Source organism: Stegastes partitus, unplaced genomic scaffold (assembly GCF_000690725.1).
Source record: "Stegastes partitus isolate 25-593 unplaced genomic scaffold, Stegastes_partitus-1.0.2 Scaffold787, whole genome shotgun sequence".
Lineage (NCBI taxonomy): Eukaryota > Metazoa > Chordata > Actinopteri > Pomacentridae > Stegastes > Stegastes partitus.
This window is the reverse complement of record NW_007578518.1, coordinates 1,475-29,266: the sequence shown is the minus strand read 5'-3', so window position 1 is coordinate 29,266 and position 27,792 is coordinate 1,475. Positions and strand designations below refer to the sequence as shown.

General features: G+C 44.3%; 1 protein-coding gene across 2 annotated transcripts; it reads left to right on the top strand.

Annotated features, from left to right (window-relative positions):
- The first annotated feature begins 132 nt into the window (after nucleotides 1–132).
- Nucleotides 133–27,037, top strand: LOC103364855 (BCL2 apoptosis regulator). Of its 2 annotated transcripts, none has more exons than XM_008292127.1 (2): nucleotides 133–1,621; nucleotides 24,334–24,446. In XM_008292127.1, the coding sequence occupies exons 1-2, from the start codon at nucleotides 1,069–1,071 to the stop codon at nucleotides 24,354–24,356; spliced, it is 576 nt and encodes a 191-aa protein (XP_008290349.1). In that variant the 5' UTR covers nucleotides 133–1,068; the 3' UTR covers nucleotides 24,357–24,446. The 2 variants fall into 2 exon arrangements, with proteins under 2 accessions (XP_008290349.1, XP_008290348.1); XM_008292126.1 differs by having other exon boundaries at nucleotides 138–1,617; nucleotides 24,334–27,037.
- Nucleotides 27,038–27,792: the final 755 nt, after the last annotated feature.

Sequence of the window (27,792 nt, the reverse complement as noted above, 5' to 3'; positions counted from 1 at the left end):
TGGCTGGATATTTCTTCAGATTTGCAAGAGTTTGATGTTTTATTTGTCCTGAAAAATAACTGCATGTGGGATAGAAGGAGTTAGAGCGGGAATCAAAGAATAATTGTATACAGGTGGATCCCTTTTTTTTCTTCGTTTTTTTTTTTTTACTGGAAGGTTGGAGCTCCATCCACAAGGGGGTGGCTGGACCACATCAAAGCAGCCTCTCAGCAGGACGGGGTGCTCCTGTGCGCCTCATGAATAATCCTTACAAACCTTTTTTTTTTTTTTCTTTGCGCATGCCTAGGAAATCCACCAGATATATTTCTGCGTATATTTTCCTGGGTGAAGCTGTCGTAAGTCGTAAAAAAAACACACATTAAGCGTGCAATCGGGAGAATGTGGACTAATAATTGGGTTTTAGCGCAGTTCTTCATGTGCGCTGCGCAGCCAAAGGAATTACTTTCCGTGGCTGACGTCAGGAATACCTCACCAGCGGAGCGCGGCCCACTGGCGGTGGGCAGGAGGATATGAGGAGCAATCGTGGAAGAGGACTCAGTCCGACCTTGTCTGGCTCGCAGTCCCGCGCCAGGTCGTGCGTAACGCTGCTAAAATAGTCAGCCGCGACCAAAGCCCCTTTACGCGCGTACAACTTTGGCTTTCATTCAGATTTTTTTTTTTTTTTTTTTTTTTTTTTCAAAATTCGCAACACATCCACGTCTGGGTGGTGTGCACAGGAATAGAGCAACACTACACTCCAACCTCTTCCGCATATTGGATTTCTATGCAAAGAGAAGGTCGCCAACGTCCCTCAAAAGGATTCGGGAAATGAAGACTGCTGCTCGCACGGATTCAGTATTTTTTTGACTTACAAACGCTTCTTTTCTGCGCAGCTCGGTTCAAGGGGTTTCCCCTGAAATCTACCAAGTATCCGCTCCCTGTGTGGGATCATTCGCTGCATCGCTCACATTTGAATATAACCTAGTTTTGGACAAGCCTGTGCAGAGCTTTGTACAGTGCACACATTCGACCAGAATGCATTTTATTTAGGAGAACCTCTGAACAATCAAAGTGCCAACATAAGCCGGAATGGCGAACGAGTGTAATCGCAATATTGTGGAAAAGTATATCTGCCATAAACTCTCCAAACGGGGCTACGCGTGGGGCTTTGATGATGTCCGGGATGAAGATGCTGCTAATAACGGGTCAGTAGTTGACCCTCCGCCGACTTTGGTGCGCCGGTGCCATGAAGCCAGCACCGGGCCCGACAACGAGAGCGACCCCCACCTCTGCAGACGGCTCCCCCAGTCCGACCCGCACGCTGCCATCCACAGAGTCCTGCGGGAGGCTGGAGACGAACTTGAAAGACTGTACCAGCCGGACTTCACGGAGATGTCCAGGCAGCTGTATCTCACCTCCACCACGGCGCAGAGGAGATTCGCCGAGGTGATAGACGAACTGTTCCGGGACGGGGTGAACTGGGGCCGGATTATCGCTTTCTTCGAGTTCGGGGGAACCGTGTGCGTCGAGTGCGCGGCCAAAGAGGAGATGACGTCGCAGGTGGACAACATCGCGGAGTGGATGACGGAGTATTTAAATGGACCTCTTAACAGCTGGATACAGGATAACGGGGGATGGGTAGGTATGATTCCGTGTAGTTGAGCGCTTTTGCAGTTGTGTGCCACGGGGGCGCAGAAGTCCTCTCTAGCTCTGGCTGAAGGGATTTCTAAGCAGGCTGGTGATTTCAGATGATGTATACGTGTTGAGTTGAGATCTAAAGGTGCGTTCTGATGCGGCTTAATGTGGCTCGATATCGAAACCACACGTGTAGTTGATCATTAATAAAACCACTCTTAAGATGTGCCCGTGACGCACAGCGGCGCAAACGCTCGAGATGGACGGCCTTACTTATGAGCTGCGCTGATTGGATGATGGTGTTGGCTGTTAAACTTATCTGACCAATCAGAGGGCGATTTGTGTCACACCTCCCTACGCTCTGACATAAAACCAAGTGTGCAGCCACACAGCTGCCATGGAGCACGGAGGGAACAGGAGTGTAGTCTGGGGGAGAGAAAAAGCTCATTGAAACCCGGGATTTGATGCATCCTACTAGAAAAGTGTAGAATGTCTATTTCAGGCTCCATCTGTATGTGAAGCTTAATGCAGGAGGGTGCATTAGAGCTGCTGTCATTTGATGCATCAGATTAGGATTCTAGCAGGAGGAGGAGGAGGAAGCCAGACACATGTCAGCAAACAGCAAACTATTGAATTAATGTGTCCAGGCCTCTGGGCATAACCGGACAGGCCTCAGCTCTCTGAGGCTTGTTCCACACATCTAAGTGACACATAAGCTTCGGGTACAAATGAGGACAGGCATCCATGCGCCACCTTTACCTGCTCATGCACACGCTCACATTTTTGCAGCAATACTTTTCACAAACTCTTGTTTCCAGCCCTGACACCCCTATCTGCAATGGATTAGCCTGTAATTAGCGCACGTGCACCTAATGAGAGAATAACATTTGTGCTGCTTGGTTATCGTAGCTGGAAGGTAATCTTAAATGGGGTGCGTGTGTGTTTGTAGGAGGCTGAGGGGGGCATCAATGATTCATATCGAATGTTTCATCTCAAAGGATTGCACCGTTTAACATTCCCCTTGAGTCTGCCTTGCCCCTGGAGGTGGCAGGTTGTGCCACATATCAAAGGCGGGCAACAGAGGGAGGGCCCTCCAGGAACACCAAGTGCTAATCTGCAGCCACTGTGTTTAACATGCAGTCCTCTGTGCACCGAGGTTGGACCGCTTTTGTCTGCTTTTTCAGACCTTCGCCTCGAAGCCGGCGCAGATTGGGCCGCAGAGATGCCTGCTCGAGGTCTCTGGAGTCTGTGCCCACTGTGCAATAATGTAGGTCATCATAGTCTGTGTTTTACAGCTGGGTGGATATGACTGTCTCTGCATCCGCTGGAGAGACACACACAGTGCAGCCCCTTAATCCAAAGGATTATTTAGGATTATTTCAAAGCATATGCCTGCAGTTTGGGTCAATTTGGTGGATTTCCACTCTGGGGAATCAAAAATCCTATTCAAATTATTTTTAGCTCAGATAGGCTCTAGAACTATTTAATATTGTATCACTGGCTCATATCTTTTATCTTCGGCATAGATACATAGATAGACGCTGATGATGATTAATATTCATTTGAATGTCTGTCAGATAGGGAATTTCCTGAAGTGTGGGCTGCAGTTATTACATGACCTTTAATAACTGATACAGAGCATTGTCTGCGCTCGAGATTGGGTTGGTGATATTTGGCTTCTCCATTTTTATTGACACGTTGGCTGGATTTTGAAATGTGATATAAGTCTCTGTATTTTTCGGCATGTAGCGATAAGGTTATTTTCTCATGTTGTCCACAGCTGAAGCCGAACCAAAGACGTGTTTTATACCAAAGAGTTTGAGTTTGAGTTTCTTGTATGGCAACTAAACGTCGGCTGGTTTTGATCTTAATCTGAATTATGAATTCACAGGCAACGCTGCAGATATTGTTAACCAGACATTTCCCACGAGGGATTTAAGGACCACAGCCAGAATTGTAGAGATGCTAAATCATCAAATTCTGTCCACAAGCTCAATAGTCTTTATTCAATTATTGGGATGTTATAGTTTCACTCTTAAATAACTCGGCCGTGCAGTTTTATCTTTTCTAAATTGCATTAAAGCCGAAACGGTTTTATTAATTTATGTTGTTACCTTTCGAAAAGGCAAAATGAGAAAGTGAGTTTAGAAATCAGCCAATTAAACACCCATCATGTCCAAGTTAAAGAAAACACAAAACAAACGAGGACGTGACCTCAGCGTCCTCAGTCGTAGCTGCAGCCCGGTGAGGACCGAACAATGACCGCCACTGTTTGGAAATAATCCCACATCCAATTTTTTTTGTGTGTTTGTGCAAGCTTTGAGTGCATTGTGATGAAGCAAGTGTGCTACATTTCTGTATCTAATCTCATATTAGGCTTTGCTGAAAGAGTCCATCTATTTTGGGGTCACCCATTTTTTTTAGGTACATATAGGTCAGTTTGTCCACCATCTGCCAGGAGTTGGTCACACTGGAATCAGGATCTTCTGATGAGCTCAGTGTCTCCTGATTGAAGGTACAAACAAGAAAGAGAAACATTATTTTTTCTTAATGAAGTTTATGCAGCTTCTAAACAGTGAAGACACTCAGTAAACTTAGTCAAAAGTGTGTTTAGACAGGTTGTGTTTGTGCTCCGTCGCACACATTGTGTTGTTCTGTAGAAGAGGTGAGTCTTGTGTTTTCCATCGCTCTGAAAACAAAGGTGGGGGCTAATCAACCTATCACTGACTTTTTGACATGTGAGAGTGGTGTGGAAACAGCTTTCTATCAGCCACCCTCTGTTTCCTGTTGTTTTTGAGACATTTTGAGCCCAAAATAGGAGTGCCCACTAATCGTTGTTGAGTCTAGGCGTCATGGGTGACTCAAATATACTTTTAGTTAAACAAAACCTGTTTTTCAGGAGTGACAAAGTAGTCGCTTTATTTGCACAACCCATCTGGGGGTGAAATGGCTTCAATTCTGCGCTGATTACTTCCCGCGCCCCAGGATGTGAAACACCGTCCTTTCATTGTCCTGAATGTTCAGTTAAAAATTCAGCCTTAGTGTTGACAGAAATTGCACTCATCAGGGGGACGATTGCATTCAGGCTGCGGCCTCACCCACACGTGGCGCACCTGTGTTTATTTACAGGCGCTCGCAGTAAATACCAAGTGATTGAACAAAGTGGCAGACGGCGTCCGAGTTCTGAAATTACATGCTTGACCTCAGACATCTGACTGGGTGAATGGGCGGCGCTGAGCGAAATGCCAAAATGTGCTTCAAGAGAAAAACAGCAGTTTCACAACTGAAGGTTAACTGAGAGCAGCTTAAGATGGGATGTTGAGAAATGAATTGCTCCGTCATCTTTACTCTTTTTTTTTTTTTTGCCACGCTCAAAAGACGGCATTGTCTGTGGGTCTGTCTCAACAGTTATAGGATGGATTATAAGAACAGTTAGTTCAGACTTTATTCGCAGAAGATATTTTGGTAGTTCCCTCTCGGGGGCATCAGCAGGCCAAAGTTATCACTTATCCTATGAAATCAGCATCTGCCTGATTGGTTGGCACTAAATTATTCAGAGAGATTCATGTTTTCCAGCTCATGAATCATAAAGATTACGGTAAAACTGTGGCATCTCGTGTTGCATCACCAGTTCTAATAATTGGGAGGATCCACTGATTGTTCATCTAGCGCCATCATCAGGTCAGACTGTCTACAATAACGTCTGACCTACTGGATGTGGACTGCGGGTTTAAGCCTGAAACTGGCCACACATTTCACTTTCGTCTCCTCTTCCGCGAACTACTTCTTACTTTCAAAATCACTCTTACTACAGGAAACAACTTCCAGCTAGCAACCTGAAACCTTCAAGTTTTGAGGAATCGGACCATGCAGTAATGCAGCCCAGCTATTTTTTTTTTCCAGTGAATTATCGATTTTAGTGGCAGTGCTTGCCTGTCTGCGTGCAAATGTTCCACTAAAACAATCCCTCCGTCACTATTTTGACGGAACAATGTCGCTGCATCTTTGGCTTGGCTCCACCCAAGATGATTGTGGCTGATTTAAAGACATACAAAGGAGCAGGAATGCTGTTCACTCTGTGCTGCAGAATGGTCTGGTTCTGCAAGATCAATAAAAGATGGACGTAGGTCTGCGTCTGAAAAGTGCAGCCAACGAGGACGTGCCCTTAAACTTGCATTTTCTCTAATGGCCAGCAGGGGGTGACTCCTCTGTTTGCAAATTGTGCAGAAGTCAATGAGAATATGGCCATACTTCTCGCTTGAATTACTACCACTGTAAATCTTTTTCTAATGAGTTTATGGTCTCAATCACTAGTTCTAAGCCTTTTTGAACACAGCATGATTATTATTTTGTAAATCGTGGTCCCATTTAGAGTAAAATAGAGGTTAAAGCAGGGTATGTTTAGGGTGGATCTGCCTTGTGATTGACAGGTTGCCACCATATCGCTGTGGTGCAGTGTCCTCAGGTTGTCTGGTTAGATCCACACATTGCTTGTTTCTTCTGCATCAAAAGGCCAAGATGGTGGTTGCTAAATTTCCAACTCGAGGCTTCACAGCGAGAGTTGACGAACCAACGGGTGATGCTACGTCCATCTTTTATGTAGAATGTGGGTCAAAGTAGTCTGAACCGCTGAACCAACAACAGTTCCATCTACTTCAGCATGCAAGTTCCACATCAGCATTTACTTCTGTGCAGCCACATACAGCTGCTAGTGTGGCTGTAGACTCTTGCTTTTCGTTTAGCAGGTGAGAGGAAGGAGTTAAATCAGCCAAAATCCTTTTTTTGAAGTCTCAAAGAGCAAGATCAGGTGTCTGTGGAATGCTTCTGCTCGCCAGGTGGCCTGTTTCTCTGTTTTCACTGTGTGTTGTGTGTGTGTGTCAGGAGAGGACAATGTAAGTCTGGGTTGGGTCCATCCTGTGGGGGATTCCCTGAGCACAATCCGCTCATCGATGGGTGGGGACCTGCATGTTGCTATGGTATAGCGGGCATCTGGCTGAGCCCCTCGTCGTCGAGGCTGAGTGGATCTGGGACGGCGAGGAAGTCATTAATCTCCATCTAGGTGACACGTCGGCAGAGCGGGGACGCACACAAAAAAAAAGCAAAACCCAAACATACTCAATCACAAAGGAGGCGCATGCAGCCATTCACAGGAGAGAAGAAATAAAAATAAAAAATCCTCCACGAGATCTCACTTACATCCAATTTGCGTCTCCTGGATGGAAATGCAGTCTGTTTAACACAAGTCAATACTAATCAGGGCAGCATTCAGGAAGTGTTCGAGGCTACGCTTCCCTTGGCTTTGAACTCTCTTTTTCCTTACAAAACGTAGTCTGTATCGACAGTGAAAAGGAACGCTACATCAGAGAACACTTGCTTTATGGTGTAATGAGCTCTATAAGTCATGATTGATCCGTTCTGAGCTAGAAATCTTTTCACCCTGCGCGCCGTCACTGTCAGTCATTTCCTCTTTTTTTTTTCCTCTCCATCTGTTAATTTGTAGCTGCTGATCAGTCTGGTCTCACAAATTAGAGTGTGGATTGAACACTGCTTTCTTGTTTCCAGCAATCAGACAGAGGAATAAATGATTACTCATGCAAATAGGATTTAGGGCTTTTTCCCTCCCACCCATCAAGAAACAACCTAATTGCGCTTGCACTGGGAACAAACTATAGAGAGAAAAGAGAAACTGTAACTAAGGCTGAGTTGAGAGATTTTGACAACAATGTTATCTCTTGACGTGGACTCCCAGCTCTGTAATGGAGACTGTACGCCACAAAGGAGCTTAATGTGGCGAGAAGCAGCCAAGATTTTCCCCTGTACTGTACCCCTTTCGCTGCGCAGGCCTCGGTCGCTCACCATCTGCCACTGTGTTTACACCCATCAGCCCGGCAACTGTAATCTCAGAAACATTTCCTACAGACTGCAGGCTGCTTTGGGCTGAAACTCTGCATCAGGCTGACAAGAACGCTTTCTTTCAGTCTCTCAGGCCTGCAGAGATCTGTATTCTCTCTGCTATCTGGGTCTGCGAGACGCTCAAAGCACAAAGACCTTTGATCCAAATATTTAGTTTTGTGTGTGGAATACTTAAGAAAGCAGATTTAACCCTTTGCTGTCGGTGGTTAGAGTTTGAGTGACAGTGTATTGACTCCTTCAGACAGTTTTGATGCTGAACTGGCTTGCAGCTAAGTAGGTAATCTATAATGGGAACATAATTTGACTTTATATTAACTTTTACGTGCAACATTTGCACGTTTATGTCCAATGCCAGCGTAAAACCTGAGACATACTGTTTTGACTGGATGCAGCGCGATAAATAATTCAGTCATTTATTCTCAATTTGAACTGCAACTCTTTCATTTTCTGACAATAAATCTGAGTCAATCCTCAACCTGCAGCTATGCTATCAGTCTCAATTATAGAAGAAGATGGCTTGCAGACAGAGAGGCATCCTAACGCGCCGTCTCTCTGAAACTAGATTCGCTCAAATAAAGGATTTTTTTGTCATGCTGTTGACTGGAACATAAGGTCAGACGCTGGGTTTGATCTCCTTTCAGCTTCAAATGACACTCTCTGCCTCTGTGTCATGTTTACCATAATTTACCATTCCACACATGCCGAGCATTTCACGAATGTGCCAGAAATGTGGACCTTTGCTGGGTATGAAGAAAACACTGATGCACAAAAAAAGAAAAAATGCTGTTCTGTTACAGTTACAGGGAATATAATTCTAGTGCTGTGCGAGGGCTGTGCCTCTTTTTCCACGGCCTCGATTCTCTCCGGAGACCCTCCGCCCCGTCCTGTGTGCTTATTTCTGGGCCTCCTCAGGAGAGCTGCAGGAATGTCTGCTGGGGAACAGCAACTGTAAATAAATAATGGACACGACCTGGGTTTTTCTTTTCCTGAGTGGCCGGTGAAGGGTGTGGGCGATGTGTTTTTTTTTTTTTGTTCCTTTGTTAGATAATCATGTCAGCGGAGCATGTTTCATTCGGGAACACGTGCTGACGCGAGGTGGGCTTTGTTTATTTTGTGTCCCACATAAAAAATTTTTTTAGAAAAACCCTCCCTATGTTGGACCTCCGGGGTCGTGTGAGCGTACGAGTTTGTGAATTCATCCATGTGATTGCGTTTCCTTTTCATTATTTCACTCAAATAAGTAATCACCTCAACCTGCTGCTGCTTTCCTGTTCCGTGAAGGACACGTGCCCGAGCTGTTTAAAAGCACTCCTGTCCTACTCAGAGCACACGCTGATAAATAATATATGGAACAGATAAACTCGGACACTAAATGGACGTCCCTCCAGTGCAGCCCCAAACGCTGTCTGCACTCCGGCAGAGAGAGAGAGATGATTTCTTATTTCTTCCCCATCTTTCCTCCTCCTCTGTATCTTCCTCTCACCCCTCCACCTGAGGCGTATTCATTTACTCACATACACGTGCCCGATCCCTCCGCAAACAGCACACTAATACCCTGAGACCTGACTTCCAGTGTCAGGTAACGTTCCACATCCCTGAAAAATGCAGGGACATGTGAGAGGCCTCTAAATATAGCAGCGTTACCATCACGGCTCCCGTGTGGTCCTGTAATTGTCGTGTTACACATAAATCCCTGCCCTGTTTGCTTCTGCGCCCAGTCGTCGTGCCCGCATCACAAACCCCCGCCGCCAATCTGCGTGGAAAAAAAAAAGAAAACGTCCTAATGAACCGTTTGAGATGGCAGATAAAAGAGTTTTCCACCTTTCCTGTCATGGTGTTAGCTGGATAATGAGGAGCCTACTGAGACACGGGTTGACTTTGCCACTAGGCACACCCTTGCAAGCGGCGTAGCATATCAATATAGGGCAAGGTTAAATTGTTCCTCCGATTGTCTCGCTACTGTAGATATTTTTGGGACAAACCCCCAAAAGGCTTTAAAAGAGATTTGATATTTTCAATTAATTTCCAGAGCAACAATGGCCACTGCTGTTAGAAATGCAGCACAGAGGGTCTCATAAATTTCCCGCTAGTTTGCAGAGGTGGCTGCATGGGGAGTGTAACCGAAATAGTTTTTTTTTTACTTCTTTCCGACCGCCTGCCAAATAAATATAAAATGGAAACACAGACGTTTGTGTTCCTTCGAGGATTCTTTTTTATGCATTTCTATCCCACAGCAAACACTGTAAAGCAGAAATTAGCAATGTTGTGGCCACTTTGGGGAACGAAAACAGCTATAAATGTAGTGTTGACTTATTATCAACTACTGTTTGCTTGTTTAGCAGACGTAAGGCGACATTAGCATTGATTTGTATTCATATTTCTGGCATCTAACACATCCGGTACCCATTCTCTTTTAGGCTCTGTTTTGGTTTTCACTAAGAAAGACTATATCTGTGAACAGCGCTCCACTATGTTTAACTTGGACACCTGTTTGGTGCTGAGCTGCTAACATCCGATGTTTTTTTTAAGTCGCCCGATGTCATTGGAACCAAGATTCATGAGAGTGAATCAAAAGTTTTGGGGTGCAAAACCAACGCAACGAGCTGAAAGATGTTAAAATGCTCCATAAACGTGAGGCGAAGTGGACTGTTTGATCCATTGCTAACACAAAAAAATGAATTAGTGCAGCTTCAAGCATAGAAACTGAACTATTTGCACGGCTAGTTAAGTGGTAAAATAGGATTTTGTGATTCGGTGAACTGACCCTTTAATGTTTATAAAGTTCATATACACACACACAGGCAGGCAAACACACAAAGCGGATGTACTGGTGCAAATCAATTATTTGCTGTCCACAAAATGGCTGTGTACACACTCACGCGCATATGCATACACACATATACGCTGCGGCACATCGGCGTGTACACACAGAAGCGGATGTGGTAGTGTGAATCAATAATGCTGTGTTGTCACAGGGTGACATGTGAGCCATGGCAGGGAGCAGATGGCCCCGGGGTGCCTTGCTTCCTGTTAGCCGTGCCATTCAGCCTCCACACACACACACCACACACACACACACACAACGCTACCATCTCTGCTGGGATTTCCCAGCGCAACTAGCCACAGTGCTGGCCATTAACAAACAGCATGCCATTATTGGCTCTTTCTCTGAAATGCTGAGTACGTGGCCTTCCCAAAAAATGACAACAGCCAGATAATGGTAAATAGATTTCTCTGCCTTATCCGTGGAGGTCTGGAGTAAATAATTCTCTGCACCCCCCTCCCCGGTGCGATTTTTTTTTGGCAGCAGAGCGAGTAGCCCACAGGAAATCTGATCCGTTTCAGTCGACGCTGAGTGAGGTCAGCCATTGCTCGGATATCACTTTGACTATGTCGTATTGATTGAGCGTTTCCGATAGTTTGTGTTTGCATCTCTGAGCAGAGACTCAATTAACACAGTGAACCTGTAAACGTGTGCATGAAGGCGATTTAACTAAACTCACTCTGAAGGGAAACATGTCTTTGTTGGAAGACCTTGGAATGATGCTTTAGCACTTTTTTCATTCCCCTGATGGCTTTCAGCTCGGTGAGTGTGCGCGACCTGAAGCTTCAGCTCCTTGCCGAGCTCACGCAGCACCACCCTGTTCGCAGTCACCTTTGATGGCGACTGATTAGGTTTGAAGTGCGGAGAAAATGATACGCCTCTGAAGTTTGGAAGATAAAAGCTTTGCCAAGGGAACATTGTTCCCGCTGCTACAGATTGTTTTAGGGCAGTGTGCACGAATCTCCTTCCCATCCTGAACTCTTGATGTCCTCTCAAACCTGCAGCCGCATTCTGTCAGCATGCTCCAGCTGGCACCGTCACAGATAACCCCCGCTGTTTTCAGAGTATTACAACTGCACGCTTCTTCTGACAGCGATGTCTCACTGGCGGGGGCAAACCCGGTATTGCCAGGGCGTAATATTACAACAATTTCACTGAGTCTACTGTGAGGGAGCTGCCTTTAATTGGTTGTTGGGCTGTCATTGCACCTTCAAATAATGACAGATACTTCAAAGAAAAACATGGAGAATTGAAAACAGCGGAACTGACAGTGATTCCTTTTCTTCTCAGCGATTTTGTTTTGTGTTTTTTTTTCTTTTTCTTCTGGTATTCTTTGACAATGCAGTGGTGATTTATGCCCGTGTATGTTCTAAGGATGCAGTCATCTTATTACTTATGTCAGAGCAAATGTTTTATGATGCCAGGAGTCAGTTATGTCAGGCGCCATTTTGCTTTATAGGGGAGTCTTAACTCCCGTCTAGACGAGGCTCATGTCGGCAAATATAACCGCCAGAAGTTTAATCAACTCTGCAAATTGACTTATAAAGTGCTTCATTTATCTTTCACATTTTATGGCACTTGGTGGTGAAAACGCTGTAAAGAAAGAAGAAAGAGTCCAGTAAGTGTGTTGCTCTTTTTTTTTAATCAGGAGACTTTTAGCATACCGATGTTAAAGAAAGACTTTTGATTGTCACTGCGCCGTACTATCAGCCAGCTTTGCAAACTCATTTTCTGATACCACCCAGTCCAGACCATCTGACCTTCAATGTTTCCAGGTCTGAATTAAAATGAATCCACATTCCTGCTCTCCAGGGAGGACTGGAGGTAAAAAAAAAAAAAAAGAGAAACATATTCCTGGATGAAATGGCTGGACTTCAGAAGGGGTCTTTGATCAGAAGGTGAGGCTAACTGGGTTGTGGAAGAGGAGGAGGAGGTGAGACGAAGGGCGAGCAGTAAGAAGAGGCTTATAAAGCTATAAACAGGCAATCTTACTGCCGCATATGTGCTGCAGCAGCCAGGTCGAGAGCGACGGGGTAATTGCTGGGAGAAAAAAAACAAAACCTATGGATGGTTGGCAGAGTGAGATCAGAGGCCAGCAGGGTTAAAGGACGACGGCGCCAAAGTGGTTGTGATTCAGTTCAGGCGATGCAGGAGAAGGTCGCTCCACGGAAATTCATAGAGCAAACTTGGGATAAAGTTGCTTGTTAAAGTCATCTGACTCAACAATCATCTGATTCTCAGCTGATCCATCTGCTGACTAGAAAGCAGAAACATCCACATGGACATTACGTCGCACAAAATCCAAACATGTGCATTCAGAACACCGCCAGCCTCGCATACGTGTGCATTCGTTTCCCCTCTGGCCTCATTTTGAAGTCGTTATCAGCGTGCAGCGAGTATCAAGGCGACTCGGCTTCACAATAGGCGCTCACTGAACACCACTAATAACATTTTCCATGGATGATTCCGGAGAGAAATCCTCCTCCATTATGAAACTGACATGTGCCTCATTAGTTTTCTGCACATTTTCGCTCCAGACTTTGCCTGTCACAATAGGCAACTTATTATCATTCATCAGGTAGGCTGTGCTTGTTTCCCTTTGGTCTCTGCATACAGACAGGGAAGGTCACACAGCTCTGAATGAGCCAACCCGCTCCAGATAGTTCAAACAATCGGCCTTTTTTTTTTAAAGCACGCTGCACAACATCGCCCTCTACATGTTCTCTGCCAGTGACATTGAACTCAAACCAGAGAAAGGATGAAGGAGCAGGAATGAAACCCGATGTCCAAATCTGGTCAGAGCCGCATGATCAGGCTTCAATTACGTACATTTTCTTCCTTAGGAGACATATTTATTGTATTACATAATGCGAGTGTGGGGTGTAGCTGTGTTTCTTGCAGTTGACTCGGTTATCTCAAGGCTCATTCCTTCTCATATCAGGCCTCTCGGGCACACACAGTGCAGTTGTTTGTTTCCACACATCAATGCATTCCTCTCATTCCTCTCCCCCAGCCTGGATGAAAATCAGCTGGTTGCCTGAGAGAGGTCAGTGAACTTTTCCCCAGTATTCCTAGCCTGAAAAGAAAAAAAGAGCGGTGGGGGGAAGTGGGAAGAGTAGAGTTCATTCTGAGATTGCCTTTAAAAGAGCTCACAAACATACATGATATAGATTGTGGCTACAGGCTTGGATTTCTCAGTCGGAAGTCGGATTGTGTAAGAAAAATTATTGCTTCCCTTTCCCACCCTCCCCTCTGTTTCAAAATGACCTCATGTTCCATGCAAGATGGAGACGATTTTGCAACTTCAGTCTGTGGGAAAGCTGCTTCCTTTACGGTACTGGGTTTTGCTTTGTCTTCCCGCATGAAGCCTCCTTTTTTTTTAATCCCGTCACTCAAAGAGGACGTATTCAGATGTTTTAGTGAAGTAGCAGTGAAAAGGCTCCATTGCAGAGGAATCCTGAAAACTGAAGTACTGAATAAGCTAGAACAGTTTGGCACATCTTACTTGTTTAGTGGTTTTTGCTTTGTCTCAGCTCTTTTCAGTGGATCGAAGCGGGAAAGATGCTGAGTGAAAAGCTGCGTTCTTGACATTTAATATCGATGCGATGACAAATAACTTCTTTATTCTGGCTTGATCTTGCTAATTTAATCATGACTATCCAGCTTCCAGAAAGTTTACCCAGAAGTTGTGCCAGCATGCATCGTTACTTTCAGCTACAGTAGACGTCTTCTCTGTGACTTTGTGGAAAGTGTGCCTCTCTTCTCTCCACTTCAAAGGTGTTCCTGAGAGAGAGAGCTGCGCCTCAAACAGGCGATTGTTTTCTCCGACATTATCGGACATCTGAGATCCTCAATCTGCTCCGCTCGGCTCTCCTCGCAGCATGCCCCGTCCCAGACTTGCGGCCTCTCTCATTTACATGGGTACACGGGAGAACACATCTAAACCTGAAACCTGGCCCCGCGCACTCTAATCACGTAAACCGCTCCAACTATCTTGTTGCCAAAACTGACAAGCTTTCATTTAGCGGCCGACTTTACAAGATGTCTCCCGTATGAAAGAGGAGACTACGGGGCGGCGCTGGGTGTCTCGCTTTGATGTTCTAATACTTTCTCCTCCGCTGACATGTTTAATTCTCTATTAGATGATATTACACTGGAGTTGTTTGGCAGTGCTTCCTAAATTACAGGGGTAACTTGGGATTTCATCAAAGGAAAAAAAAAAATCACAACATTCCCGCTTTTTGTGAACATAAAACTTGCCCTTTTGTTACGGTTTGCTTTTTCTTCGACTCGGGGCGAAGATTTAGGAGTCATTTAATGGTTCAAAACAAATACAAATCTCTTAGTTACAGTGTCTAACCAGCTGTAGCTCTCCCCTGCTGCTCCCCCCCTTCGCTTTCTCCACGGTATTAGTATGACTACATGTTTGGCTTGCCTGTAGTCTTTCCCTAGTTACCCGCACAGACTCTGTGATTTAACCATACTTGGCTCTACCACAGAGAAGCCATAGTCTCTCAAACCAGACGGTGATGTCATTCCTGCAGCGTCTGGCACCGGAAGTGACTTAACACTAAATGGACTGTTGAAATCCTTTCCAGAGACTTTCACTGGCCGTTACAGATGTCTTGAAAAGCCCTGTTCCGAAACATTAGGATTGTGTAATTCTGTTGCGTCAGTGCCTTGAATCCAAGAACAAAAAAAACAAAAAAGCTCGACGCACAAAGCCCGACGGAAAGCTGAATGCATCATTTCAATAAAACCAAATGACTCAGTTTCTTGGGAAGTTCAGAACAATCGGGCGCCACATGCGCTTCACGTGGAGCGAGAAGCTGCAGATGGTGCTCCCACACATCCCGTCCGTTGCTCCATATACAGTAGTCGGTTTTTGGCTCAGATCAGCGAGGCTATTTCTGGAGCTGAGATGCTGGTTGTGTGGTCTCAAGGTCTTCAGGGGTCAGCGGATCTGACTTTTAAGGCCTGAAGCAGCGTGCTGCCCCTGTCACAGGAAATGAGCCTCTCCCTTGGACTGTTTGTTACAGGAGAAGCAACAGGCCACCTGGGAATCTGCTGGTTCCCACGGTCTCTATCGGAGGCGTCTATCTGGACCAGCCAGGCGCAGCAGTGCAGCTTCAGGGGCTCTCATGCGCTCTTGTTTTGCCAAAATAAGAGGTGCTCTGGTTTGTGCTTGCGGCGATCCAGAGCTGATTTAAAGCCGATAGAGCAGCTCGAAATGTAAAAGTTTTACTCGATGTCTAATCATTAACTCGCCCCGCCTGTTAGTTCATTGGGTTCTTATCGATGGTTTAAATGCCACAGATGCTTTAGCACTTTCACTTTCCAAGCAGCTCTTTACACAAGTGCTCTTTGATATTCCTGACTGCAAAATCTGAACAAAACAGCCCAGGATGGAGGGTTTCACACAAACGTCCCAGAGAAAGCTCCACCATTTATTTGCTTTCACACTGCGTACGTGGAGTTACAGAGCCACTAACGCGTCACTCGAGCAGCTGATGTTCTATGCAAAGCCTCCGCGGAGAGAACACCGAGCTCTTAGACACCCAAGTGGCAGACATCCTGTCTTTACTGGAAAGCCACTCAAGCCATGTTTAATGCACTCCAAGCACACCGGCCTCCACACATGTGGATGATGACTCAGCGGCCCTTTTCCATCCTCTCTACTCCTGCGCGTCATCGGTGCCCTTTTAAATGGACTGAGCAGCGGAGATGAGAGTTGTTTTATTAGATTGGGAAGCACTGAACCAGAAGCTCGGATGAAGCCTCTCGATATTTATAGCAACACAGCAGCTGCGCCGCTTCTGTCCGGCAGGATTCTGTCACTCTGTCACTTCCTCCTGGGCCGGATGCACTCAGTGCAGACATCCTCAGATGAAGGCAGACGACCCCTTTATAGCCGCATTGTATCTATTTGGGGGAGCCATTGTGCCTAGTTTTGGTGATTGTGAAGGATTTGGGATGAACTGAATAGGATTCAAGGTCAGAATCGCAGCACTAGCTCGGTTTAAGGAATGAAAGAAACATGCTGGATGTGCTGCAGAGGTTCATTATAAGGGAAAAGGGATTGTCTGCCTGTGTGGCTTGTCCTTTGCTTTGATGTGTCGTTGCTCTACATGCACAAGTGACTGATAGTGTATGGTACTCTGAGCTGTGGTGAAGTGAGTAGAGTTGCAGATAAACCAGAGGAGGACTGGGAGAGTCTGAACAGTGTAGATCTGTGCTCCTCTGAGCCTGCAAGGTTACCCAGTCCTTCATTTCATGTTGGATCAAAGCTCTTCAGTGAAAATCAATGTGCCCAACAAGAATGAAGGATCACATAACTGCTCAGTCAAGGTTACGTGAATACATAAAAGATTATTGGTCAATTCTAAACCTGTCAGTGTTCCTCAGAAACCTCAGAATAATTTTTCTCTGCTACTGTACAAATTGGATTGTTTAACTCCAGTCCTCCTCCTCCTCCTCCTCCTCCTCTTCCTCCCTGATGGGATGAAAACCAAGTTTACCGAAGCATTATACACCTCCAGAGAAACCAAAGTCTCGCGGTCCTCATTTATCTGGCAAGTTTAGACAATGAATAATGGAGACAATAAAAAGAAATGCAGAGTGTCATGAGGAGTGTGGGTGATTTACTGGCGATCACGTTTCATGTTCCAGTGGAGACGACTGACTCCCACGGGAGAGCGAGCTGTTTTGTAAACACACAAATGCTGCCGCCGCTGCTGCTGACGCACATTTGAATATTTATGAGGCTTTAGGGTAGCATCCCACGTCAGAATTGTTTCTTCCTTTACGCTCGAATATAATGTAATGACTGTGGAAAATATGAAACCTGAGTGTGCAATGAAACAGGAGTGGAAGCATGTTGTGGTCGAGGAAGGTTTCCGATTGCTTTTTGTTTCACAACATGATCTCACTTTTATTCCGTACTGATTCAATTAGTAATTACCACATGGTCTGGGCTTTTAATGAGGGATGTTTACAATACTGGACATTTTGTAAAGACGTGGAAAGTCAGTAAAGCTCTTGAACTTTTAAGTTTTCTAAAAAAAAATGTTAATGAAATGAAATGAAAAATACTTTATTTATCCCAGAAGGGAAATTTTTGTTTAGTTTTTTTTTTATTCTTCTGGAAGTAGTTTGTGTTTATTGATTTATTTTCTGAGCCCAATAAAATTCATATCAGATAAAAAAATAATTTTGGTTAGAAACTGCAAAGACGAAAGAAAAAGTGGAAGAAAACGGCAAATATCTGAAAAATTATTGTTCTTGTAGCTGATTTAAATAGAGTAAAACCTCTACAGTCACATGTTGTAAAAGAACTAATTCATATTTGCAAAAACACAGATTTGTGATTTGGACATTAAGTGTTAGACAGTTTTTTCTGTGATTTTATTAGATATTATCTGTAATTTAATCTAAAATTAAACTATATGTTTAAAAAGGGATCTGTAAAAATAATTTGTAAAATATTGTTTTAATTTTTTTGTTGACTTAAATATAGTAAAAAAAATTGTATTTTTTAGTTAAAAAATGTTTTATTTTTTTTACTGTTAAACACCATAAAAATACAGTTTTTTTGTTTGTTTGTTTTTTTTTTTTTAGGGTTCACATGTAAATGAATGTATTTTTCATGCAAACAGTCCCACTGCGAGATGTTTGCCTTAAAATATTAATATCATGTTAAGCTAAACTAAAAGACTTTTGGTGGTAGCTTTTATTTGATTGACAGCTATGAGATTCAGTGAACTGAATCGTTTCTCAACCAGTCGATTAGGTCGCTGTTATCAGTGTGTGTTTTTAATCAGAGAAGCAAGCTTTAACGTTTTCCATCCGGATCCACTAAAACTTTGTGTATCCACTCAGCCAGATTTGTGCAGCTTCCCAGACTCCCATCCCCGTTTGTCATCACTTGGCTGAGAAGCTGTTGTTTCCAAGTATTGCAGTATTGTCACAGGGTAGTGAAGGGCTCAGTGTCCTCAGCTCCAAGCTGTTTGCTGCTGCTGACACAGGGGGATTCACCGGGTAATGAGTGTTGCAACAAACTCCTCCGTCATCTCATTTTTGCCAGGCTGGTCGATGGATGACTCCCCGGAGACTTGATCGATCCTGACCTCGCTGCCAAACGAGCGCTCGCTGTCCCGTCAACTATTATGTCTAGAGAGCGTTTTTCTTGTTTTTTTGCATCCGTGTATGCATTCATACATAAAGTAATGATATTCACACATGAAAGGGAGATATAAATATATATTTTGATCAAAACAGATCAATTACAAGGACATTAATGCCTTCCTTGCATTTTTTTTTTAATCTTCCATTACTCCCCCTTGGCTACTGAAATGGGAGTTTTGTTTGACTTTAATTAGCTGCAGAGAGGTCTGCAAGAAGCTCATTAGGAAATCAAAGACGGGCGGCAGGCGCACCATATGCAATATTATAAGTACGCTGCGATGTGAATGCTTAGGAAATAAACAGAGCGTGGGGAGAAGCTCGGTTCAGGGGTGAATATAGCAGCGGAGCCACAACAGGCACTTTAATTACAAGTTGAACTTTAACCCACATCCCTTTCTCTCAGTCTCAGTCTGCCCACAATTACCCACAGAAACGTCCCAAAACAGAGATGGCTGCCTAATCATTTTTCTGTTTTGGCAAAGTGCTGCTTGGGGTTTTAACGGAGCTAGCCAAGCGCACAAGATGACTCATTATCTTCCACACAAGCCGCGGAATCGTTCCCAAAAGCGAGGGGGGATACCCAGAGGAACTGACAAATGTTTGGTATTTCCTGTTGCCCATAAGATAGTGTAAGGCCATCCGAGGGAGACGGCAGTGTAAGAAATCTCTTTGTGTCCGCGAGAAAGACGCTGAGCAAAAAACCCAGAGGTGTAAATCATGTGAAAAACAAATCAGAGGTCGAGGACAGGCTCTCTCCCACTGGTGGGAAAAGCAAATCGTGTGTGAAGCTTCCAGCCTGGGTAACCATGACACTCGGGCAGAAAGTTGCCACCCCATGGCTGAGGATGGGATCCTCTCAAGTCCTCACTGTCTGACTCCTTTGCTCTGTGTGGACGTCTCTGAGGGATTCATTGTTTGCAGTGAAAAATGAAGAAAAGCGAGTGTGTGTGTAAACCTGGATAGACTTTCCTGTCGGCTTGCAGGTCTCTGCAGATTGGCCGTGACCTTTTAAAAGCCATTGATCCGAAAAAATGAATACTGCAGAGAACCGCAGCCTGGACTTTATTTCCCAGATGCACACCTGCTGCTGGTGGCAGATGGCTTTGCTGCGGGGCAAAAAAATGAGCTTCTGAGGATCATAAAATCTTTTGTTGAATGCAGATGTTTTGTCCTCTCCGGTCCCCGTCAACTTTCCGTGTCCTTTTTCCACAGCTGCTTATCGTTACTTTCTTCAAAAGGCTTCAGATTTTTTATTTTTCATAATGACAGTCAATGCAGATGGAGGAAACGAGGAGGAGAGAAAGAAAGGGAAAGAATGGAAAGTGCCCGTGTTTGTTTTTCACACCGCTCACATGGTTGCCGGCGGTTGCTCGCTACTGTGTGGGTGAAAAAGTTCCAGGAGCTGAAGTGGAGCATGCCTCAGTCTCATGATATCCACCTGACATCCTCCCCCTCCTCCCCCGTCTCTGCTTCCCAGCTCTCCCCCACCTCCTCCTCCTCTGATTCAGTCTGCGCTGCCCTTCTGGGATTCTTCTAAACATCCATCACAGCTCTTACGAACCTCTTACTGTAATTGGCCCACTTTTGTTTCAGACTTAAATAGACGATAATCTACGGCGACTGTCTGGGACGCGTCAAGGACACGCATCATGAGTTTGCCATTTCGCCGAGCCCTGCTAGCGGTCAGTCACATGCACTTGCTGCTGGGACCGGTGGCTGCTTTCGGCTACAGCCTCAGCAAACTGTTATTTTCCAAGAGTAGGTGAGGAAAAGAAAAAAAAAAAAAATGAAGGCAGTGTTTTTGCCAGCCAGCACGTTAACCTCAGCTGGAGGTCTGACTGAAGAGCCTGTTCTCTTATTAATACCTGAACGGTGGAGAGGAGGAGGCCGTGGACAGAGCCTGTTCAGTGCTCGACAATAAAGCCGTCTGACATTTTACATTTTCCAAACCAGCAGCACGACTCCGGGGAGGGCGACGCCGCTTTGGTCCAGATTGAAATCTCTCTAGAAAGATTAGATAGACTTATTATGGCATGTTGGGAAGCTGCTCGTGGTGCCCAGAGGATGAATCATAATGAGCTCGGTTATCAGCGGGGGGTTTCCGAGCTCTACTGACAGGTGTGATGTGTAACTTATCCTGTGAAGTTCATCAACCAGTGGAGGGATGTAACTGTGAAGATTTGCTCCATTATTTCCATTTTAAGCCACATTTAGAGGGAAATATTGGACTTTCTACTCTGGTTCATTCATCTGATTGAGATGAAGATTTTACAAGATTGATAATATAGATTTTAATACAACACGTTATTACAGATTAAACCTGCACAGTTGTTAGCAGCTCCACAATATATTCAATTCAATTTTATTTGTAGGGCGCATATTTACAACAACAAGTCATCTCATAGCGCTTAACAAAGGCAGAGACAGAAACACCCAACAATCCAAAACATTTGGATTCCCTATGAGCTTCAACAGTCTGCAAGGAACCGAAAAAACTCGCGGGGGAAAAAAAACCTCAGACAGAACCAGGCTCAGGGAGGGACGGCCATCTGCCTGGACCGGTTGGGTGGATGTAGGATGAATTATAAAATTTAGTTTACAGTTAAACAAGTTATTAGAAGTTAGAATATAGTGTATGTTTAAAAAAAAACCCTTCTCATGTGGTTTTATTTTAATAAATGGTCAAATGATCCAGTATCTCACTAAAAGTCAAAGATTTGGGGAACCAGAAGTCAATTTCTTTCCTCTCCCATTAATTATTTGTCAATCCCTGTAAATAAAACTGGATATAAAGCAGTTTAATCACCTGCTGCAGCTACATGATGGTTTAAATATGTTACATACAGGTACACAATCTTTATTCATATTTTTCTCACTTTAACTACATTTTGCTCCTTTTACTTCCAGACTTTAACCTGAATAGTTTTTTCATGCAGGATGTCTACTTGTAACGAGTATTTCCACATTGCTGTATTAGTCATTTTACTTAATAAATACTTCTTTCACCACTGATGTCAGCGTCTACTGGTTGGTAGGAAACCAGCTGTAGACATTCATTGTTCCTTCAGGATGCTTCGGTTTAATGATATCCCATCAGCCTCAGCTGCACTTTATCTTTGGTACTAATTAGCCAACGTTAGCAGGTTGGGGTAAGACGATACTGTCACATGTTTGCTATTGTGAGCGTGTGAGCGTGCTGAGGTTGGCGTTTAGCTCAGCTTTGTCTGAGTGCAGCCTCGCAGAGCTGCGAGCGCAGACTGCCGTCTTCGCCGTTGGATAATTAAAAACGCTCAGCGGCAACAAAGAAAGCGCGGTGTGGTTAAAGATATCGCCGGCTGATTTAGGAGCGGACACCAGAGGGCCTAAAAGTGGGAAGAAACTGCTGATCCTTCCTCCCCTGTGTCACCAGCCCCCAGCCTCAGGAATGCCACAGGACGGGAAGGGAAGCAGGAAATGCTTTTGTCTCCCCGCAGCCCGTCAGAGTGGATGCCTCCTTTTTTTAGGCCCGTGTGGGTTTTTTTTTGTTTGATAAAAGGAAACTCTGTGCTGAAATGTGACAGTTATGAAACAGAGGATAATTAACCGGATTCAAATAGATCAAGGTCAAATAAAACACGTGTACGCCAATAAAAGTAACACACAACATAATTACTGTAAGTGAATTGACTCACATCCAGACAGATGAGAATAGAATGATAATAGATTGTCATGGGAACTGACACAGTAATGTTGCCGTGAATCAAAGTTAACAATTCTCCATTGTTCACGGAGAGGTCAGATTACAGCTGAAAACAAAGACATCAAAGATGCACGGCTTCGCGACGCAGCTACTAATGTGGTCAGCAGCGCAACAAAAGGAAAACTATTCAGTGGGAGTTGTCGATATTTCCTCCCTTTAACCTTTCTGAAACACGCTCTATTGTAGTTTTGCTTAATCTGCTTGTGTGTGGGGCAGCAGAGAGCTTAGCGGCATTACTTCCCGTCCAGCTGTTCCTGCTGTCACCGCTCATGAGCAGATGTCTGTATTTCCTCGTCGAAGACATGCAGTCATGGTATTCGCCCCACAGATGCTCTTTATGTACACTCACTCGCACATTCTCAATTTGTAGCAGGCCCTTTTTAAAACTCCTGCGAGCAGCAGAAAGCGCAGCCCCCTCTGAGGAGCATTAACAGGCTATATTTATGCTTGAGTGCTGCAGCGCTCATCCACGTACTAAATTAAAAAAAACACCCAAAATCTGTTGCGAATTGGCTCTTTTGGTGATTCCCTGCTTGGTTGGCTTGTTTGTGTGTTTTCAGCATGAGGAGCGTCTGAGGTTGTGCGTAGGAGGGTGTGAGAGCTGATGAACAGTAATGGATCTGCCTGTGGCATGGGTGTAATAACACACACACACATTTAGTGGCAGCCCAGGGATTTACCTTTTAAAGGGTCAGTTCACCCAAATCAGGGGGAAAAAGTAGGAAAAATAAATAGTTCTGGTTTCATTTTCCTCTTTTTTTTGTTTTTACACATGTGCCCCTGAGATTTCTGCTGAATCCAAGAACAATGAATGAAAATGAAACTGTGGAGCATCGAAAATATATCGTATGATTTAAGAATTAAGAGAGTTATTGAAAACATAAATGGCTGAGCGCTCACTACATGGGCACATATGCCACGAGCAGCGGATCCCTGGTTTAAATCCCAGCTGGGGACGGTTCGCTGTTCTCTTTTCTATCCTGTTAGGAGAGGGCGAAATAAATGTTTAAAAATGTACATTACATCTTCATATGGAAGTCAGTCCTACATATACTGTCCTGCTGCAGAAAACAGTTACTAAAGCTTTAATCTGCAGCTGAAGACAGTCCCAGACAAATGCAATGTTGACTTCTATTTGCGTGACAGTGGTAACGGTTGTGCTTTCAAGGTGTTTTAGGGAACTGCTGTACTTTTTAAAAGTGGAATTACAGACTAGTGGCTGAATATGAAATGCTTTTATTGAACGTATTCACTCCTGATTTTTTTTTCTGGAAAAAATTTGCAAAAAAAAGACTCTTTCTTGTCAAAGTGAAAACAGATTTCTAACAAGTAACATCAATTAATTAAAAATGAAAGTGATTGCAGAAGTATTCAGTCAGTGTTTAGTAATGGTGCTACCATTACAGCACTAAGCCTGTGTGGATGGGTCTCCATCAGCCGTGCACATCCGGCAGTTTTACCCAAATTCTTCTTTGCCAAACTGTTCAAGTCTGAGTTGGATCGAGATCTGGGCTCCGACTCTGCGACCTCATAACACTCACCTTGTTGTCTTTGAACCATTTCTGTGTATATCTGGCCCTATGTGTTGGGTTATTGTCTTTACTTGGACATAAAAGAGATTTTTTTTGTAAATTCTTGTCAAAAAGCCAAATTCAATTAACCATGATTCAATGTTGAAGAGCATTAAAGGGGGAACTTCCAGAGGGTGTAGATACTTTTTATAGGTACTCTATGAAGGGTTTATTTGCAAAAACAGATAACTCCATCTTCACAAACCTTCAGAAAACCCACTGTTCCATCATCTACCTCAAACAATATCAATCAAACATAAGTTATCTCTATTTCTACTGAGTCAAATCCACTCGACTTCAGTTTGATTGATTCTATCTCAAGCAAACAACAACAACAAAAGTTTTCTGAAAATGGAGTTATCTGTTTTTGAAAATGAACTCTTCGTATGTCTTTAAGTGGAATAAAACGGGATGCCAGGTTTATCCAAGGAGACGTGTTCTTTGGCTGCCTAGTTAACTGCCTGTCTTTCTCTTTCTGTGTCTCTCAGGACGCCTTTGTGGAGCTGTATGACAGACAGAGGGACTCAGTCTTCAGTTGCTCTTGGCCCTCCATCAAGACGGTCTTCGGTCTGGCAGCACTCGGGGCAGCGAGCCTCACCATCGGAGCGTACCTTACACAAAAGTGAACAAGCCGTTCTTTCTATCAGCTTCACTTTATTTCTCAGCATCCTCTCCTCTTCTTCTTTTTTTTTTCTTTTCCTTTTAAAGACACCCCTGACCCCTCAGAGACAACCTTCAGACTCTTCTGAATCAGGCTCTCTTCAAAGCCTCTCACAGAAAAAACTCCTTCCTCCTTGCCCCCCTTCATGTCAAAACAGACACAAATCAAAACAAGCGAAGGAACCAGGGGCGCGGCCCTCAGAGCAAAGGATGTCTAGAAAAAGAGGCATCTTAGATGTAATCACACTAAGCTGAGGAGAGACGAGGAATCAGTGGCATGCATCTTTTTTTTTTGTTTTGTTTAGTTTGTTTTTTTTGTTCTGCCTGCTTCTGTACTAGCTATAGCATGAACGTTGAGTGTTAGTGTAGACGTTGCATGTGTGGGACCTCTGTTTCGGAGGCTCTTGACAGTCGGGGTGCAAGGATGACACCGCCAGAGAGGAAGTGGCCGCGGCCCCGCCCCTGCTTGTTAGGGTGAAGGACCCCGTTTGAACTGTGGACTCCAGTTATCTCCCTGCAGCCGTCCTTCAAAGGACCTCCTCCACAGAACAGCTGCTCAGAATGCATAATGGAAACGGCTCAGCACTACAACCGGCGCAGTGTGCGTCTCCTGCTTTCACTCCTCAGACAGCTCCAGTGAACTCTGAGCACACACTGCACCATTATGCTCTCCCTGGCCTGTAATGGAGGACGGGCCGGTGCAAGGCTGAGCTGAGCTTTCTTTTGCAGAAAGCTCCTTGATTCTGCGTTGTTGTTTTTTTTCCTTTTTTTTTTTTTTTTTTTATTGTTGGTTTTTATTTTTATTTTTTCGCAGCACACCAAACCAGATCGAGTGGTTTGCGTGTGAGAGAATATGCAAAAGAGAAACCTGAAAAAATGTTTCAAAGCTGCTGAATATCCTGAGAGAGACGTGCAGGGCAGCACAAGAGAATGAGGTAGAAGTAAAATAAACATTTAGTATTTTGAGGGAGTAGGCCTCTGCAGCATAAACGGACCATTTTAAGAGCGCATTCCTTGAGCAAAGTAATGTGAACGAGACCGCACCTCGGCTAAATTATTCCCCCTTTAAAAGTTAGATCATCACAGCCCTCGCCATTAGCACACGAAAACTTATCAATCCGGGTTTATGTTCTACCTCTGTAGCAGCTTTTCTTTACTCCTCACCGAGTCCGTTTGTGGTCGAACTGTTTCAACGGTTTCAGAGCCGACCCTGTCCACACGTGTCCTCCAGTCGTGTTGATGTCGGAGAGCCCACTCGTACAAAAGACCTGGACTGACAGACTCACAGATCACTGAGTGGACACCGGTGTCTCAGCTCAGGGCCGAAGCCAGCGAGTCCCGCGTGCCGGAACCTGAGATGTCCCCTTCTCTCCGGTCGGCATCCAGTCATTGATTTGTTCCTTTCAGCCTGTTTTATCGATGTTCGTCTTGTGTTACAGTCTGATGGAAAAATTTGGAAACGCTCGCAGGCTCCAAAATATTTTTCTTTCCGGGGGTCGTATACAGTGCTTAGCAAGTCGGTTATGGAAAAGTGATTTTTGATTTCTCTGTCATGAAAAATGTCCAACTTCTTTGTTGCATGGATGAAAGATACTGTCTTAACACAATAGATATTCACTCTGTGTAACCATATTTATAACAGAATAGACTAGAAGATGAGAAATAACAGCAAAGAAGTTGTATTTTCTATTTATTCAGAGGTACCAGATCACAGATTTTTTTTTTGTTTCTCTCTCTCTCTGTCTCTCTCTCTGTCTTCTATGGAATCACACTGTAACTACATTATTTCCTGGCTGCTATTATAACAAGAAGAAAAAAAAAATCGTTTTAAAAAAGTGAATTTTCTGTGTCGTATTAATATCGGCTTCAAGGCTGCTATACTGTCGATTTTTAACTTTTACTTACAGCTTAAACTGCCACAACTTTACAGTATAGTTCTAGAGAGCTGGAAACCAAAGTTAACTTGTATTAATCTTTAATTTAAAAAGAAAAAAAAAAGTAGCTTAACGAGAGTCGCCTCCAGAGTCTGCTCACAAGGTTTTTTTTGTTTTTTTTTTAGGGGGGGGATCTCTCTGTGGAGGGTTTGTCTAGTGTTGCTGTACAATACCAGCTTAACTTTTGTCAACTTTGTGCTCCAATCATAACTCAGTGCTTATCTGTAAGAAGAAAAAAAAAAAGAAAATGTTGACCTGCCAGACCTAAACCTTGTCTCAGTTATCACTATACAACCACCCGATTGTCATTACAGCAGTGTGTCATATTCCCAGCGATGTAGGAAGCAGAGGGTGACTGATGAGCAGGAATAGGAACAGTTTAACAGCAATATACTGTAATTTTTATATTCTCTGTGCATATATGAATGTAGCACTATGGTTGCTGTACTGTTTAATGTCTATAATCGCAAACCTGTAGCACTTAAAAAGAAAAGAAAAAAAAAGAAAAGTGAATTGTGTTTCTGTTGTTTACTGCTATATCCACGATAAGCTAGCAGGATCATATTGTTCCTAATAAACCAGATTTTTCTCAAGCAGATGCAGGTCCATGTCTGCTTCTTTCTGTGTTATCGATTCCTCGGCTTCATGTCTCTGGCAAAAAAAAAAAAAAGAGAGAATAAGAGATGTTGAGGTGTGCTGGCAGTGAATCAACTGTGCTCTTTTGATTATCTGTTATCTATCGCAGCTGTGTTCTGTCTGTGAGAGCCCGGCTTGTGCCAACGCAACAGTCTCCTTGTGAAGGACTGAAGCAGCAGCAGCAGCAGCAGCAGCAGCAGCAGCCGCACCCCATCAGACATCAAAGCTGTCCCCAAACACTGCACTTGTCAGCCTCCCTCCTCTGCTCCATACGCTGCTAAACTACGAGTGCAAAAAAAAAAAAAAAACCCAAATGCCCCGCGGCCAGGTTTTTGTACACCCCCTGCCTCTGTTCTGATCACACTTGTCTTCAAAGGCTGTACGGCTGCTCGGTGGAATTTGTGAAAAAGCATGATGCAGTAAAACTAATGTTGAAAGAGTTGAGTGGGTGCGAGAAAATGAGGGGCGAGGAGGCGAGAAAGAAAAAGTGGTGTGTACAGATATATCCCCGAGGAGAGAGGGGAAGTTCATTTGGGCTGGAGCCTCCCCTCTCCCTAACCCCACGCAATCCCCCCCTCCTACCCTCCCTCCCTACTCACTATGCATATAAAATGCATGACACGCTCTGAAGAGGAATTTTAAATCAAGTCCTAGACTTTCAAAAGAGAGTCCAGCGCAGGGTGTGGATGGTGAATGAAGAAAGATGGGCAGTGAAGG